Below are 15,693 nucleotides of genomic sequence, written 5' to 3' on the forward strand. Positions count from 1 at the left end.
TCTTCCAGTTGTCATACAATTACATAAGATATCATCAGTGCTCTACAATGTTTACCTCTCCTATAGATCATTGGCATCTCAAACAGTTTTTCCCATGATTTTTCAGAGACATATTACCATTAACATGGCTTGACTAAATCAATAAAGATTCTATTCTATTCTATTCTATTCTATTCTATTCTATTCTATTCTATTCTATTCTATTCTATTCTATTCTATTCTATTCTATTCTATTCTATTCTATTCTATTCTATTCTATTCTATTCCATTCCATTCCATTCCATTCCATTCCATTCTATTCTGTAGCTTGTATGAGTCAGTGAAAGTCTGAGCTTTTTCATCATTGTATTTTTTTAATTATTATAAATAAATTTTACCAAGTAGACATAGAAAGAGATTCTAGAAAGAGGTATGACAGTAGCACACATATGGCAGTAACATGTCCTTGTACTGTAATAGTAAATCAGCAGGAATATGCTCTTTCTCTGCCTTGACTTGGACTTCATTGTACTTGAACAGTCTTAGCAATGGAACAGATATGGTGGACACAGCATCCCATAAACCCACAGGAGAAAGATGGCTGAATATAGTCCTTTTTTCTTTTTCTTTTAGTTTTTACTCTCTAGTGCTGAAGCCTCACAGGATGTTATTAACTGATAAGAAAGCTCTTATTGTAGCACTTTTCCAGACGCTTCTCTCAGATTGTGCTTGGCATCTCCAGATGCTAGAAGTCCTGTTAAATAAGTTACTTTGGTGACTTTCATTTGTGAAAGATGCCTACTAAAAGAAGCTAGACCTGATATTTCTAATTTACCTTGACAGTTTCTTTTCAATCCACAATCTGGAATGGAAAACAAATTCAAAACAGTCACATCCATTTTTTTTCATTTAGGAGAAACGTAAAATTCCAGGTGTACCAAATGGAACTGCTGCTCATGGAGACCCAGAGCCACTTGGAGGACATTCGGGACCAGAATTACAACGTACTGGAAAGTTAGTAGTAAGATAGTATTTTTATTTGATTCCGTACATATGTAAATATCCATCCATACACACACATACAAAGCAGAGGTGAAATCCAATTTTTTTTACTACCGGTTCTGTGGGCGTGGCCTGGTGGGCTTGGTGGGCGTGGCTTGGTGGGCGTGGCAGGGGAAGGATAGTGCAAAATCTCCATTCCCACCCCACTCCAGGGGAAGGATACTGCAAAATCCCCATTCCCTCCCCACTCCTGGGGGAAGGATATTGCAAAATCTCCATTCCCACCCCACTCTGGGGCCAGCCAGAGGTGGTATTTGCTGGTTCTCCGAACTACTGAAAATTTCCGCTACCGGTTCTCCAGAACCTGTCAGAACCTGCTGGATTTCACCACTGATACAAAGACATGTAAGGCTCTTTTTTAAAAATATGATCTAGTACCCACTTGAAGCTCAGTAGGTGTTATGATGCGTGCATATAAATGATGGTTAAAATGAATAGGCTGTCCCATTTATTTGAAACAAATACTTGTGTAAATGTACTTCCTCTATTAAAATGGATTGGGTTCGCCTGCATATATATTTATGTCTTGCAAACAATTGCTAAATTGGTATGCATATCATTTAACACATTAAAAATAGCCATGCAATAAATGGAATCATGACAGTCTCTATGCTTTATATTTCTTTGTAAAGTGCAGGTGCAGCTGTTTTGTATGGAGAGCCCCATTCCATTTAATGAAGGAAGGAAGGTTAATTTTCTGTATTAAATGTATAATTTTCCTTGCATTGTTTCAAATATTGTTAGGTAGATTATACTGTAGCTGTCTTATGTTAAGGAAAAAACAGTATAATTTTTTTTTAAAAAAATACTGACTTTTTCACTTTAGAAACTTGTTATAATTGTTCAAGCTTTGTTCAATTGCTAAAATACTGAAATTCAGTATGTGCATACATTTTTTAACAAGTTAAGAAAAATTCAGACCATAACTGTCATCCTGTGGATGCTTACTACTGGTAGGAAGTATACATAGGAATAGGGATAGTTAAGGCATTATATAATATTGTTATAACAGAAATTCCAATGATTTGGAGTTCATAGGAAATTGTTCATCTCAGTTAATGCTGAAAATCTGGTTAGGTGACCATTTTGGCTTTCTCTCAAGCACAGCCACTGAACTTCCTACTTGTAGCATCACTTCACTATATTCTCTTGTGGGCCCAGTAACAACTTTGAAGATCTCTCCATGCTATCTGGCTGTGTTTGTAGACGAACTGGAAGTCCTCTTGTCAGGATTTCTGCCAAGATGAAGTGGCCACAGTTCTGCTTTCTCTAATATCTCAGGGGCAGTGACCTGTGGCAATAACCTGCCATCAAGGATATTTCAATACCTAATACTGATGTTAGAGAACCAGTTTGATGTAGTGGTTAAAGCATCAGGCTCAGTGGTGGGCTGCCGCCGGTTTGGACCGGTTCTGGCAAACCGGTAGTTCCAACCAGCTGCTGGGCCCGCCCACTCACTCTGGCGCTATCACGTTCTATATAATCGCCGTTTTTTCGATGCCGCGTGCATGCACAGAAGGCGCATCACACTCACATTTTCAGTTCCGGGCGAACCGGTTGTTAGAGTATGTGCCGCCCACCTCTGACCGGGCTAGAAACAGGAAGATGGTGAGTTGGTGACTTCTTGATTATTTCATACCTCATTTTAAAAGTGAATACAAATAGCACATTAAATTTTAATGCAACTATAAGCTTCTGCTTAAAACAAAATAAAAATCACCATCACATTTTAGTAATATTTATTCTTTTTCACTCTCTTTAGGCTCTTTGGGGGCTTGGTTTTAGATATCAAGAGGAAAGTGCCATTCTTGTTGAGTGACTTCACCGATGCATTCAGCTTGCAGTGTCTAGCATCTTTTCTATTTCTCTATTGTGCTTGTATGTCTCCTGTTATCACATTTGGCGGTTTGCTGGGAGAAGCAACAGATGGTCGTATAGTATGTGTTGCAATTGGATTTTCAGCCTTACTGTATCTATTTGTCCCTATCCCTATCCCAATAAATAAAACGTTCTGGGTGGCATTTTCTAAGTATCGGTTCCCAAGTCACAGCTCTAACTTTTCAATTCTACTTTTTTTTTAAATATACAGAGTGCAATAGAATCTCTGTTTGGCGCATCGATGACTGGAATAGCTTACTCATTGTTTGGTGGGCAGCCTCTTACCATATTGGGTAGCACAGGACCAGTTTTGGTGTTTGAAAAGATATTATTCAAATTTTGCAAGTAAGTGCTCCGTGTTCCTCCTTTTTGAGTTTCACCATTTCTGCTTTCCCTTGAACGAGCCTCTTAGAAAGACTCAAAAAAATTGTGCTAGGTTCTTTTGATATATTTAATCTCATTTCTAAAAGTCTACTATTGATTGGTATTAGCACTGGAGTAGAGCCATGAGCCTTGCCCATAGCTTGAGTGATCAGGGATGATGGGAACTATTTGTAAGTACCATCTTAAAAATTCCTGAGTGTCGTAGAGCTTCTAATTACAAAATAGCATTAAGAGTGGTTAATTCCAAGCCAAAGTACTGCAGATCGGACAGACAAGAGAAAAAACAAGATGGCAGCATTCTTGAGCCATGGTGGTGCAGTGGTTAAAAATGCAGGATTGCAGGCTAACTCTGCTCACATTGCCAACAGTTCAATTCCTTCAATCCTGGCTGGCTCAAGGTTGACTCAGTTTTCCATCCTTTCGAGATCGGTAAAAGGAGAAGCCAGATTGTTGGGGGCGATATGCTGACTCTGTAAACCACTTAGAGAGGGCAGTAAAGCACTTGAAGCAATATATAAGTCTAAGTGCTATTGCTAACCTTAAAATGTTATATTCCCTGGCCAATTTAAAGTGGCCGTAATTTTCTACATTGTTAATTTATGCCCAAATTCTTGTATATTTGGGATTGTTTCTAATTAAGGATTTGTTTTACTTCGTATATTTGGATATCATTGTTCTTTAAAATGGATTTCAGGTGTTTCTCCTGGGTGAGGTGAACCTGTGAAGTACAAGTCCTCGAATCACAACATAACATAGCATTGTATTTATGTATTTGTTGATTCACATATGTAGTGCCCCTCCTATTTGCAGAATATGTCAACAGTATAACACCTATCAAAATTTAAGATAAAACCAAATATAGGAACAAGAGAATAAAATCCAGTAATAAAATCCTGGACTCTTCAAGAGCAGAATGGAAGCTTTTTTATTTTTTGAGATTTGCAAGCAAATCTAGGAATTTGCCTTCAAGGCAATACCACAGCTATAAACCAGAAAAACAGCCTTATTACTGAAATATGTTTTATGGCTTAACATTGGCCAATGACAATAAGTAGTTATAGTCTTTGCTATGCTTTCCAAAAAAGCTGTTTTGAAGAATAATTGATTGTCTAGAGACCGCATGGAATTCCTAAATCTATATCTTCTCATTTGACCGCCACAATAATATTTTTTTAAAAATCTATTAATAGGGATTACGGACTGTCTTACCTTTCTTTGAGAGCGAGCATTGGTTTATGGACTGCAATTCTGTGCATCATTCTCGTTGCGACTGATGCAAGTTCTTTGGTGTGCTATATTACTCGGTTTACGGAAGAAGCTTTTGCATCTCTTATCTGCATCATTTTCATTTATGAGGCCTTAGAAAAGCTCTATCATCTCAGAGAAACATATCCGATCAACATGCATAATAACTTGGAACTTCTAACACAATACTCGTAAGTAAGATTTTCTCCATTAATCCTTACTGATGTTATTTGCCAAAGGGAGAGTTTCTACTGTGAGAATCAGGAAGGAAATGCCCAGTAGGAAGAGAAATTTGATATTTCTTGTTCAGGTTTGGTTCCCTGTTCATGAATCTCATGTTGATGAACTTGTCAAGATCACCAAGATCACATTGATACCTGTTGTTTGTCAGTATTTTAATTAGATTTTAAAATAAATGGGGTATAGAAGAAGGCTTTCTGTGATATGGACTCATCTCCCATTTTGTTATTATCATACTTATCAATTTTGAAGTTGCATTATATACTGTTTCTATACTGTTTCTTCTGTTCATATAATAAAGGAAATTGTTACAAATTCAAAGAAAGGGTAATCTGATGTTTTCCAAAAAGAAAATGTATTTCATGAATGTTAGCTTTAAAGCAGTAACTAATAGATATGGTAGGATGGGGCTGGTTTTATTTTTTTTAGAGAAATGTCTGTGTTCTCCTTTTCAGATAAGAGCTACTGCACCGTCTCTTGATAGGAATAGTATAAGCCACAAATGTTTAGCAACTCAGATATTCTGCAACATAAACACTTCAGCAAAACCATTCTGAATCATATAAAATGTTCACCTAACCCTAAAATTAATTATACTTAGCTCTCTTTGAGTTAAATGAAATAACCAACTCATTTGGTATAACTAAGTTTATGCTAGCTCAGTCTTTATCTTAGTTCTAATGCTAAAAATCTGACTAGTTTGTGGCTAAACTATGTGGTTGCATGGGTTTCCTCTGAAAATAATCTGGATGCTGCAGTTAATGTCAGGGTTCCAAGTAACACCCCCAACGAAAGAAGACTCTGAAGCAAGAAAATCCTCAAAGTTCCATATTGGCACATCTGGAAAAACCTGAATCTGAAAGCTTCCAGGTTTTCCCCACCCAAAAGAAAGTCCAAGTCCAATCCTAGCCCTAGCACCCACATGTCCATCACATGGTCCAATCAATGCACCGTCCCAACTGGAGATGCCTTCCAGTCACACCACTCCAAGTGCAGGGCAGGATGTCCTTGACTCTCAGAGAAAAGAATGTTATTATGGCTAGATATCTCTCCAACTCCATACAATCCCCCCTCCCAGTTTCCCACAGCACTAAATGTGGCAGCCCTGAAGATCCAAAGTAAAAGATGGCTTCCAGGACTGACAGTTAGTGTACAATACTGTGAAGTATTGCCTGAATAATTTTTAGATACCATATAGCAGCAGCCCCCAACCTTTTGGGCACCAGGGACCGATTCCATGGAGAGATGTTTTTCTGTGAACCAGAGATGCGCTGCCTGCATCCCATGGATGGAGCGCCGCTTGTTTGTGCAGCCCATTTCTGGTATACCTCAGACAGGTGCCGCTCCATGGGCCAGGGGTTGGGAACCCTGCCGTATAGGATCTGTCCTGGTTGCCCATATGTATGCTAATGATTGGGTTTTTAAGATTTTAGAAGTGATATTTCAGAGGCCCTTGATACTTGAAAGAGGGCCTTCCCCAATGCATACATCAAGATATTTAGGACAGGGCACCCTAAGCATCCTAGTGAGGAAAGGGGCATCGTGAGAGAATGCTCGAGGGGGCCTTCTTTGTCATGGTTTCTATCAGCCCAACTAGGTAGACCAGGCTAAGAAAGCAACTCCTTAGGAGGGCTAAAGCTACTATTATTCAGATTGGTTGTAATAATATCACCTTACAAGTCTGATTGTGCTGTATCCCCTTCCTTTTCTTATACTCTTCTATAACAAGGTGTCTTTTGAACCATTTGAGAAAGCTATTTTGTGGGCTTAATATATAGTTTTCCCCTTGTCATCTTGATAACAGAGCTCACTTATTTCTATCAAGGTCATTTGGACTTTGGACTGTTGGGAACAGCTACTGTTTCTCTAACTATAAGATTGCTTTGGATTTGATGCCAAGGAAAGACTGGCTTTTTACTTTTATACTAGAATTTCACAACTGCAGCCCACTATGTTGTATTTTATCTTATAAATGTTGGTGGCATATCAAGGTGTAATTGTAATTATCTGTGAGGAAAAAAAGTCAAGTGTGCTACCATTTAAAACAACTTGCATTCAGATGCAATTGGTAGAGAATGAAAATGTGCATATTGTCAGAATCCCATTGAATTGGGATGAATGGCGGAAGGGAGCTGACCCATAAAACATAGCAAAGGTAGAAAGTTATTGAACTACAGCTCCCATAGTTCCTTCACATTGACTGTGCTGGATAAACTTGATAGGAGTTGAAATTCAAAGCACCTACTGGACGCTAGATTACCGATTCCACTTTGGTGAAAGAGAAGATGCAAAAATGAACAAATGACAATGGGATTAGTGAGGAAGCAGCAAGATGATGGACAGGATCCAGTGGCTGGTTTGCTAATATGCTTATCTACAATTTTGTAGTGAAGTTTGCCTCAGTGTTGTGAAAGCTGTGCACTCCTTTGTTTTTCATGTAGGTGCTTATACTGAAATTCTTTCTAGAATGGTTAATTATATTTCTAAAGAAATCAACATAGGTATCTTCATGACAATTGTAACTGATGCATAAGTCTGCTTATGAGTTGGTATAGTAATACATTCTGAAAGACCTTTTCAGCTTCTAAATCTATATCAGTATCCCACTTGTCAGAAATAGCAAATGAAATTCTCTGTGATTTTTTTTTTTGCTAGCCATTATCATTTATAAAGTAAATATACACACCTGCTCATTTTGTCTTTTTCCAGTTCTTTAGCTCAATACATATTTAAAAGCTCTTTCACATTACAAATAACCTCCAACTTCCTCCAACTCCACTATCTATGGACTTTGTCATTGGCCAAACGTATCACTTTATTGATGGATGGCTGTTGGAGAATATAAAGGCATCATATGTTTTCCAAAGCTGAATAGCTAACCATATGGTTGCAATTCTCTTGAATACTCACTGAAAGTCAATCCAATGAATGTCAATACAATTTATTTCTCAGTGGACATATATAGAAAATAGGTATATTTATATAGAAGTTCTTGTGGGAAAATTGATTAAAGGGTATATACTGAGTTTATAGCCCTCTGTAATAGTCCTTTGGCTTGTATGAATAGTTATGTAAAATCTGTCCTTAGTATAAGAATGCCTTGTGTGTGTGTCTGTGTGTATCTCTGTGTGATACTTTATAAAAGGGATTTAAATAGGCCTTCCTTGAATGTTGAATGATACCTTTACACTTACCTCATAATGGATTCCACTGTAGATACTTACTTATCCACAAAGGAATCCATAAGTGGAATTTATATGCCACATTTTCTTACTATTATTAAAGGTTTTTTAGATTACAGTGTTATAACCGTCTACCACAGGGTAGGTGGCCTTTTTGTAACCACGCACACATTTTTTTAGTGTCTAATGGCCACAACAGTAAAGTTGGCAGGGTTGTGGGCAATTGAAGTTTTGTTAGTCACAGTTTCATGATCCATAGTGCAAAATGCAAAAACATTTGGACCTCTCAATTTGATCAAGGTAAAGCAATAGATGCAATCTACATAGACTTCTGCAAAACCTTTGAATCAGTGGTACATGACAAACTTCTGTTAAAACTAAGTTCTTACGGGATTTCTGGATCTTTGCACAACTGGATAGCTACATTCCTATCAAAGAGGCAACAAGTAGTTAAAATTGGAAACGCTATATCAAACCCTGCACCAGTTAACAATGGTTTCCCCAAGGCAGCGTTCTAGGACCAACACTCTTTCTGCTTTATATTAACGACCTTTGTGATCGTAAACTATTTAACACCACAGACAATTCTACTACCCTAAAAACGACCTAGATTATGTATCTGAATGGTCAAACAATTGACAACTCCAAATCTCTGCTAACAAATGCTCAGTCCTGCACATTGGCAATAAAAATCAGAACATCAAATACAAGCTGGGCAGAAACAATCTAACCCACACTCTGTCAAGGACTTAGGAGTACTCATTTCAAAAGATCTAAGCCCCAGAGCTCACTGTAACAACATTGCTAAAAAGGCAGTAAGAGTTGTCAACCTTATTTTACAAAGTTTTCTCTCTGGTAACCCTATACTTCTAACTAGGGCATACAAAACCTTTGCCAGACCTATCCTTGAATACTGCTCACCTGCCTGGAATCCACACTGTATTTCGGACATTAATACATTAGAGAGGGTCCAGAGGTATTTTACAAGAAAAGTACTCAACTCCTCTGCTCGCAATAAAATTCCTTATACCACCAGGCTTGAAATTTTAGGCCTGGATAACCTTGAACTACGCCGTCTACATTCTGACAAAAGCTTAGTCTTCAACCACAATAACACAAGGGCAATCAATAGATACAAACTAAATGTAATCTAATCTTGATTGCAGAAAATATGACTTCAGCAATAGAGTAGTAAATGTCTGTAACACTCTACCTAATCCTATTAATTTCTCTAACTCCCATACCTTTTACCTTAAACTGTCTACCGTGGACCTTACACATTTCTTAAGAGGTCCCTAAGAGGGTGTGCATAAGTGCACCAGAGTGCCTACCATCCCTATCCTACTGTCCCCATTTATATGTAAACATTTTATGTATTTATGGCTATGTTTTGCCTATTTATTATTGCCATTTTTTTCATGTGTCTATGTCTATGTCTATACTGATACTTGTTTCCTTATCCTTGTTGACAAACAATTAATTAATTAATTAATTAATTAAATAGTTTTATACTGGAATGGAATCCTTGAGAACAGCAATGGTTGCTTATATTCACATTGAATTGTTGGATATCCAACTTTGCTGAGAAGCCCCACCCCTTTTTTGCTCTGGGTCCTGTAAGTGCTGATAGGGTCTAAGTGGAAACAAATGAAGACATGTGTTTCCAATAAAATGTGAATGTTTATCTCTTTCATGTGTTACCCATGTGAGGTAGTTCAGAAAACAAGCACAACCTTATTATAAGGTTACATTAACAGAATCTTGCGAGACTGAATGCATTTCTCCTCTTTCTCCTCTTTCCTTTTTCTAGGGTGGGGCCTTTATGAAATATTTCCCACATTATCCCCCCTTCTACAGGCTGAGACATCTTTGCGTGCCAGTTGTCCAGTCTGCAGCTCTTCTTCCTGTGTCCCAAAGTCATCCCCACCTGCCATTACTTCATCAGAAATAATTTTCCCTAGCTAATATTCAAAAATTGATTCACTAATTTTATCTTTACTTTGGCAGTTCTGTTCTGTACTTCAAAAAGGGATGAATGGATGTTTTCTAACAAAAAAGAAAAACCAATTTTTACCAGACGTCCCTTGATTATTAACAGATTATACTGAATAATTTCAAAGAGCTTTGGCATGACGGTATGCATATGACAATCTGTCCATGGCATACATTTAAGAATTGGGAGCATAATATCCCACTGTGAAAGTTGTTTAAGGTGCCAAGTTCATGTCATACTGATGAATAACTGAGCTAGATTCTTTTAGTTAAAGGATGCTGCTATTACTTACTTGTTTGTTTGTTTGTTTGCTTGCTTGCTTGCTTTAATTTTGGGGTTAGGTCATATTATATTTAAAACCTGTAAGCCCCAACTATCTTTGAATCCTAAGTACAAATGAAGGGATTTAGCAAAGGTGTTTGTGAGTTGGCCTCACAACCATCTGCCCTCTATGTGTAGGCTACATTGTGAGAATTCAGTCTCTCAGGCACTAGGTACTGCATCTTCAGGAGACTGGTACATACTCACATTTGACTAAGCATCTAATGTTTACTAAGCATGAGTGAAAAGGGAATATGAATGTGTTCTTTTATGATGAGGAATGTTGGTCAATAGTGCCTGATTGGACAGGGGAGTCTGATAAGCACACATCTATATCTGCATATGACTGCTTCCCTAATGAAGCCAAATGCACAATCTCAAAAACATGGTCAGCAGGCACACTGATGTGGGAGGGATCTGGACTCCATCCATCATGATTCTGCTAACTCTTCATACACTCATTGAACAACCTTATACTTTGCAGTCATCAAGAGACATGAAGCATTGCATAATGATTGTAATTAAGATAAATTACACTCAATCTAACCAACTGTGTGTCCTTACTATGGGATGTTAGGTGGTAACAAATGACAATGAAGAGAATGTTTCCTTCCTTACTTCCCTCCCTCCCTCCCTCCCTCCCTCCCTCCCTCCCTCCCTCCCTCCCTCCCTCCTTCCTTCCTTCCTTCCTTCCTTCCTTCCTTCCTTCCTTCCTTCCTTCCTTCCTTCCTTCCTATAGTAGTTCCTTTTCAAGCATGTCTGTAAACATTGATGCAGAGAAAGTCTCCATGAAGTCTCTGTTGCAGAACTGATAAAAGCTATTTTTTCTAAGAGAAGGAGAGAGAGGCCAGCAGTGAGCATCTCCCATATATTGCGGCAATGAGGTACTGAAATCTTATGGACAGCAGCTCATATTTCAACTTTTTACTCTGTCTCAAATAATGCAACAGAAAAACAACAAAAAACAGTCTTAGAAGAACACAATACATCATTCACACACACGAACATATAAACAGAGGCACATCTATATGCTAACATATAGTTAAATACGAACCCATGTACATTGATAGAGAATTCAGTCTCCAAGTGCTAGTCCTTTTGTCAGACAATGTGTATGTTCACACATATGAATACACATATGCACCGACACTCTTCGGTGTGTGTGTGTGTGGGGGGGGAATTCAGAACCACAGGGCATTCCTGAGGTTGCTCAGCGGGTGTGGAATGCTGGTGATTAACAGAGGAGGAGATAAAATGGAATTCCTGATACTCTGTGAAGTTGATTGGTTGCTTTTAGACTGATGATGTTACCTAATCTGGTAATGAAACATCTGCAAGCAAACAGCCAAGCTTAAAGAGCAGCAAGGACTCCATAGTTCCATCCTGAGTTACAGATATGCTCTTCTGTTGGGAGCAGAGTATTTGGAAAACCCGCACAGATGGACACCTCTCTTAATCAACTGTCCCTATTTTTAGTTTCAACTGCCCCCAAAAAATCTTTCTAGATTTGAAGATAACATTTCAATATGTGTATCTCTCTCCCCCCCTCCTGTCTGTCTGTCTGTCTGTCTGTCTGTCTGTCTGTCTGTCTGTCGTCTGTCTGTCTATCTATCTATCTATCTATCTATCTATCTATCTATCTATCTATCTATCTATCACCTACCTACCTACCTACCTACCTACTCATTTATATTCTATGTCAAAGTTTGGGATAGAAAAGCTCATTGTCTGCTTTAGATGGTTGCTTTCTGAGAAGCATTTGTCTCTTCATTTTACTCTTTTTTTTTTAAACAATGTATAGAATAAACTTCCTTCTTGGACCCACAATTGCTTTGGAGTTGCTTTTTTAACGCTTGGATACCTACATGGCATCTTCTGTAGTTCTTTCATTTGGCTTCATAATTCATTTTTGACATGTAGCTTTAACAGCAGCTGGGAAACAGGAAAAGTATATTGCCGTGTGACAAGGTGGATTATTCTTGCGTGTCCAGACTTTTTGATAAAACTGGTCCAAATCTCTTTTGCGCTACTATTTGTTTCCCATAGTAGGGGGCAAATTATTATTTTTTATTTTCTACAGTCCCAAAGGTGCTTTTTCAAAAGGCAACTGTATTTCGTTTCCACAGTACACTTACCGGTATATATCAGTCCAAATTAAATGGCAAAAGTAAAATCTCTGTTTTGTTCCTGAAACATGATTAAAAACTTCGATGCGGCTTGAAGTTGCAGACAGAATGACCCCACAGTATGATCTTTTTTGTTTTCCAGCCGAGTCCCTTATTTTATAATCCCTTTTTCCTGTTTATCCCTAACCTTTTCATTTAGTTTCACCACAAATCCTCAGATGACAATCAAGAAGATTGATATTAGCAACCCCATTAATAACAGAACAGAGGCTTTTTATGCCCAGGTTCAATCCCCAGTTGGTATTAAAAAATAAAATAAGGATTAATATTCTGAGAGAAAGGTTTCTCTGCTTCAGATAATCTGCTGAAAGCCAAAAGGAACAACATAGGACTGGGGGGGATTAATGTTCTATTTTATCTAAAACAAATTATGGCTTAACAGGGGAGGATTCACGTTCTAGGGCTGGTGAATAGATATTGCAAAACTTCCAGTCTGCTGTAATGGAAGCAAAGTAAATTATTACGAAATCCAACATCCAATTAATTTTACTATGGGAAATTGATAAAAAGATACAGGAACAGAACATTTTTCATCTATTATTTCTTTGCACCCTTTTCTTGAGAATAATTCAAATTGAATGATTGGAATTATTGTAATGATATCAAGAATTTCTGTGATACAAAGCTAGAATTCCAACATAATCGCAATGCAGAGAACTGTTAGTGAATGAAGAAGGGATATGTATTGGTGCACATTTTAAAACATATGAATGTGGACCGTAGTTTTAACAAAAATGATCCACAGAGTTATATATTCTCTCCTGTTTTTCAGAGAATCTTTTCAATGCTGCAGTCCTTCTCAATTTATACTTAGTGAAGTGTATTTCTGAACAGAATAAAATTTTGTTCTTCTGAGAACCTAATAGAAACAAAAGTTTTGTAGATTCATCATTTTCCTTCAAAGTGGAGCAATGGCTGAAAATTGAATTGAATTGAATACTTTATTTGGCCAAGTGTGATTGGACACACAAGAAATCTGTCTCCGGTGCAGAAGCTCTCAGTGTACATGCAGTGCAACAGAATAATGATCCTCCTCATCATCATCATAATACCAATAAGAGCGGGGCAGTAGGCAGGGCCGGATTTTCCTATAGCCTAACTAGGCTTCAGCCTAGGGCCTCAAGATCAAGAGGGGGCCTCAAGATCAAGAGGGGCCTACATTCAAATTGTTAGCAAAATTAAAATTACACTTTCGCTATAGGTGAAAGGGCCTCATAAGTGGAATAGCCTAGGGCCTCTTTTCATCTAAATCCGGCCCTGGCAGTAGGAAAGATAATAATGAGGATAAATAAAAGATAAATAATAAAAACAAATGGGATGAGGCAGAGATTGCATCTTCTAGAGGATTTTTACAAATGAATCACAAGGTTGCTTTTGGAATATACTATGAAAACAAGCACCTTATGTAACATTTAAGAAAAGTCAATACAGGAGCAATTCAATTCTATTGCTGCATTGCTGGGACTGGAAAATTATGCCTGGTATCATTCAGGGCTGTTTAACCAACTTTAATTTATATGTGATTGCCCCAGACAATTTACAAAATGATGGTGAATTAAATTATTCATTTCTAATTGAGATAACATCAACCATCAATTTATTTTTCAGATGCAGCTGCGTGGAACCAGATAACCCAAGCAATACAACCTTACAATATTGGCAGTCAAAGAACATGTCCTCATTTGCGATACCTTGGACAAATCTTACTGTGACTGTAAGTATGCCACCAAATCATATTGTGAATTCAATCAAGGTGTACCTATGGAATATACCTGGGCAATATACGGAGGCTAATGGCAGGCTGATCTCCCCAGTCTGCAAACTACTTACAGTATTGAAACTTTATTCATTCGTTCAATATAGATCTCTCCTTGCTATTCAACTGAGTATCCAAGATGATTAGCAAAAAAATAAAGCATAAAGGGCATAAAAAGGTCTCAAAACATGAATTACGATTTATGCTAAAAACTAGTTAACATATCAAATCCTGGAACATGAGATGTGCCTTGACTATTCTTTTAAACATATTCACTCTGAAGGGAAGGAGGAGAAAGCGCCAGATATACAAGCAGTTCTGAGGACAAATGATAAGGAACTACTCTAAGAAATGTGGCTTTGTGTATTTCACTGGGCTCCCTGAAAAAAAAAAACAATCTCAGAAAAGAACTTCCATCAAATTTTTGAAACGGGGGGAGGGGGAGAGGAGTTCCTTTTGAGATCTGCCCTTGGCTCCACATTTCATTCCATTTAGAAAAATCCCTTGTTATCCATATAGCATTTTCAGTAGGCCATAAGGTAGCAGAGAAGTCATAAACACAAACTCTTTTTTACCAGCATGTTGAATGTGAATCAATATGATGGTTGTTTTTTTTATTATGGTCGATAACCAGGAAACCTGCTAAGACTGATAGCACAAGAATAAAAAACAAAAGCAAGCAAGAAGGGAAGAAAGCAGAAAATAAACTGACCCTGCTTTCTGTATAGTAAAGGTAAAGGTAAAGGTTCCCCTCACACAGATGTGCTAGTCATTCCTGACTCTAGGGGGCGATGCTCATCTCCGTTTCAAAGCTGAAGAGCCAGTGCTGTCCGAAGACGTCTCCATGATCATGTGGCCGATATGATTAAATGCCAAAGGCGCATAGAACGCTGTTACCTTCCCACCAAAGGTGGTCCCTATTTTTCTACTTGCATTTTTTACGTGCTTTCGAACTGCTAGGTTGGCAGAAGCTGGGACAAGTAACGGGAGCTCACCCTGTTACGCGGCACTAGGAATTCGAACCACTGAACCGCCGACCTTTCGATCGACAAGCTCAGCATCTTAGCCACTGAGCCACCACATCCCTTTCTATATAGTAGCCCCTACCTTTTCGACTAATCTGCTCCAAGGCAGTTGTGGAGGCCCCACCTTGTTGCAATGTTCAGTTCAAGCTGTTCCATCCCACCATACTTTGGGTCCCAGGTAACTGACTGTATTCTTCTGAGAATGCACTTATTCTGAGTTTCATCTTGGCTTTTCATTTGTGGTTAATTTTTGTTTTTGGATATAGCTTTTGAAATGCTTGTTATGTTTTATTTTTGAAATAAATAAACAAAGAGAAGCCAGACAAAACACTGCTTGTCATTCTGGCTAGACAGTAAATAGTAAGGATAACATTAATCTTAGTGGCCTGAGAATTTTACTAAGAGGGGAGTTGTAAAATGTATGTGAATATCCTTAGAAAAG

The 15,693-nt window shown here is 38.0% G+C and overlaps 1 protein-coding gene across 9 annotated transcripts in view; it reads left to right on the forward strand.

Annotated features, from left to right (window-relative positions):
- Nucleotides 1-15,693, forward strand: part of SLC4A10 (solute carrier family 4 member 10) — a 185,324-nt gene that overhangs the window by 140,778 nt on the left and 28,853 nt on the right. For all 9 annotated transcript variants that reach the window (XM_034426222.3, XM_034426261.3, XM_034426229.3 and 6 more), the window contains 5 exons: nucleotides 893-993; nucleotides 2,804-2,978; nucleotides 3,131-3,264; nucleotides 4,494-4,739; nucleotides 14,079-14,184. In XM_034426222.3, the coding sequence (XP_034282113.1) occupies nucleotides 893-993; nucleotides 2,804-2,978; nucleotides 3,131-3,264; nucleotides 4,494-4,739; nucleotides 14,079-14,184 (762 nt within the window). The remainder of the gene's footprint in view (nucleotides 1-892; nucleotides 994-2,803; nucleotides 2,979-3,130; nucleotides 3,265-4,493; nucleotides 4,740-14,078; nucleotides 14,185-15,693) is intronic.

This window comes from Pantherophis guttatus, chromosome 1, assembly GCF_059756535.1.
Source record: "Pantherophis guttatus breed Tessera chromosome 1, ASM5975653v1, whole genome shotgun sequence".
Classification (NCBI taxonomy): Eukaryota; Metazoa; Chordata; class Lepidosauria; order Squamata; family Colubridae; genus Pantherophis; species Pantherophis guttatus.